General features: G+C 55.8%; 1 protein-coding gene across 1 annotated transcript in view; it reads right to left on the bottom strand.

Moving 5' to 3' along the window:
- The window catches only part of LOC108690634 (neuronal acetylcholine receptor subunit alpha-7-like), a 225,584-nt gene extending 225,247 nt beyond the window's left edge, over positions 1 to 337 (bottom strand). Inside the window, exon 1 of the mRNA XM_018198022.1 lies at positions 289 to 337. Within this exon, the coding sequence (XP_018053511.1) occupies positions 289 to 337 (49 nt within the window). The remainder of the gene's footprint in view (positions 1 to 288) is intronic.
- Positions 338 to 1,374: the final 1,037 nt, after the last annotated feature.

The raw sequence follows: 1,374 nt of genomic DNA, 5'->3' as shown, positions 1-1,374 counted from the left end.
ATATATATATACACACAACGATACATTCTATGACTTTATCGTGCGTTCACAGTATCGGAAAGAAAGAAAAATGGAAGCTCGGAGCAACGAGTGACGTGTGACGTCGACAGACACTTGTGGAAGGGACGAGTAGGAGTGGGAACTCGAAGGAACGTCCTGGCAGAAAAGGATAACCGAGCCGGTTAACGAGACATACGGTGGACGAGTTCACGTCGCAATTAAGGTTCGTGTGGATGGACATTGTCGGACTAATGGCAGAGACACTCTCCTGAAAGTGGAGTCACTCACCCGATGCAGCCAGGGCTATCGCTGCGACAAGCGTCCACGAGCGTCTCATGTTTGCTCGAAAAGGTGCCAGAACGAGGCACCTTCTTCCTCGATGACCCGGTCGAGCACCACCTTCTCCACGTTACCGATTTCTTCCACCTCCCTCTCCGCTACCACCACCTCACCACCGCTCGTCTGCTCGTCCTCGCACGTGGCTGCCAGGCGCGTCGAGCGAGGACGAACCTCGACCTGAACCACCCGAAAGATCAGCTGTCCTCGACGGCGAGCCGCTCGGCGCGATGGGAACGGAGCAATCGCGAATCCTCAGGGCTCGCCCGGTCGCACTTGCACCGGGCTCGCCAGGTGCATCGTCCTAGCTCCGTTGGGGGCACGTGACCGCCTCCACGCAGCAATGTTCCGATATCGTCGTACGCTGCTATCCCGTACCGGATGGTACAACCTGCGTGCACTATGGTCTGAACAGTTTGCACCACGACGCGACATCGTCGGGCAGCGCGGACATTTCTTCCGATTTGGATTAGCCTGCGGATTCCGTTTACCACTTCGGATCCCTCTCTCCCTCGGATCTCACGAATAATCTCCGACAACAACGAGCGGTCAGAGGATATCAGACGAGTCTCGACCAGCGATCGCAAGTGATATTACAAGTGAAGTTTGATATATATAGTATTTGCTGTGTAGAAAATGGGCTCAGGAACGCATCCGCAGTCCGATTGTCGGTTCGTCCCGTACGTCGAGCTTCCCGCGTTCGCTCGGCTGCTGCAGCATCGGGTCAGGATGAATAATGGAAGAGAAAGTGGTTCACCCTTGGTACTGCGGGTCTCGGAACGTGTGCAATCGGCAGCACCGCGAGAACATCCCTGATCTTTCCTTCCCGCTATAACGAATAAGCGCGCGTTAAATAGACCTTTCTAAATCTCGATCGCGGGGCCTACTGTATATCACTCTCTCCCATCGAGGGGGTTGTTAGGTGCGGCCTCGCCGGCGACCAACGCTGGACTGATTCTCATTTAGCTGCAGCGCCGCGCGGTACCGCCGCTTCAACCCGCTTTGGCGCTAGCTCTGTGGTAGCCTACCGCCACCGTT

Source organism: Atta colombica, unplaced genomic scaffold (genome assembly GCF_001594045.1).
Source record: "Atta colombica isolate Treedump-2 unplaced genomic scaffold, Acol1.0 scaffold34, whole genome shotgun sequence".
NCBI lineage: Eukaryota > Metazoa > Arthropoda > Insecta > Hymenoptera > Formicidae > Atta > Atta colombica.
This window is presented reverse-complemented; position numbering and strand designations above follow the sequence as displayed.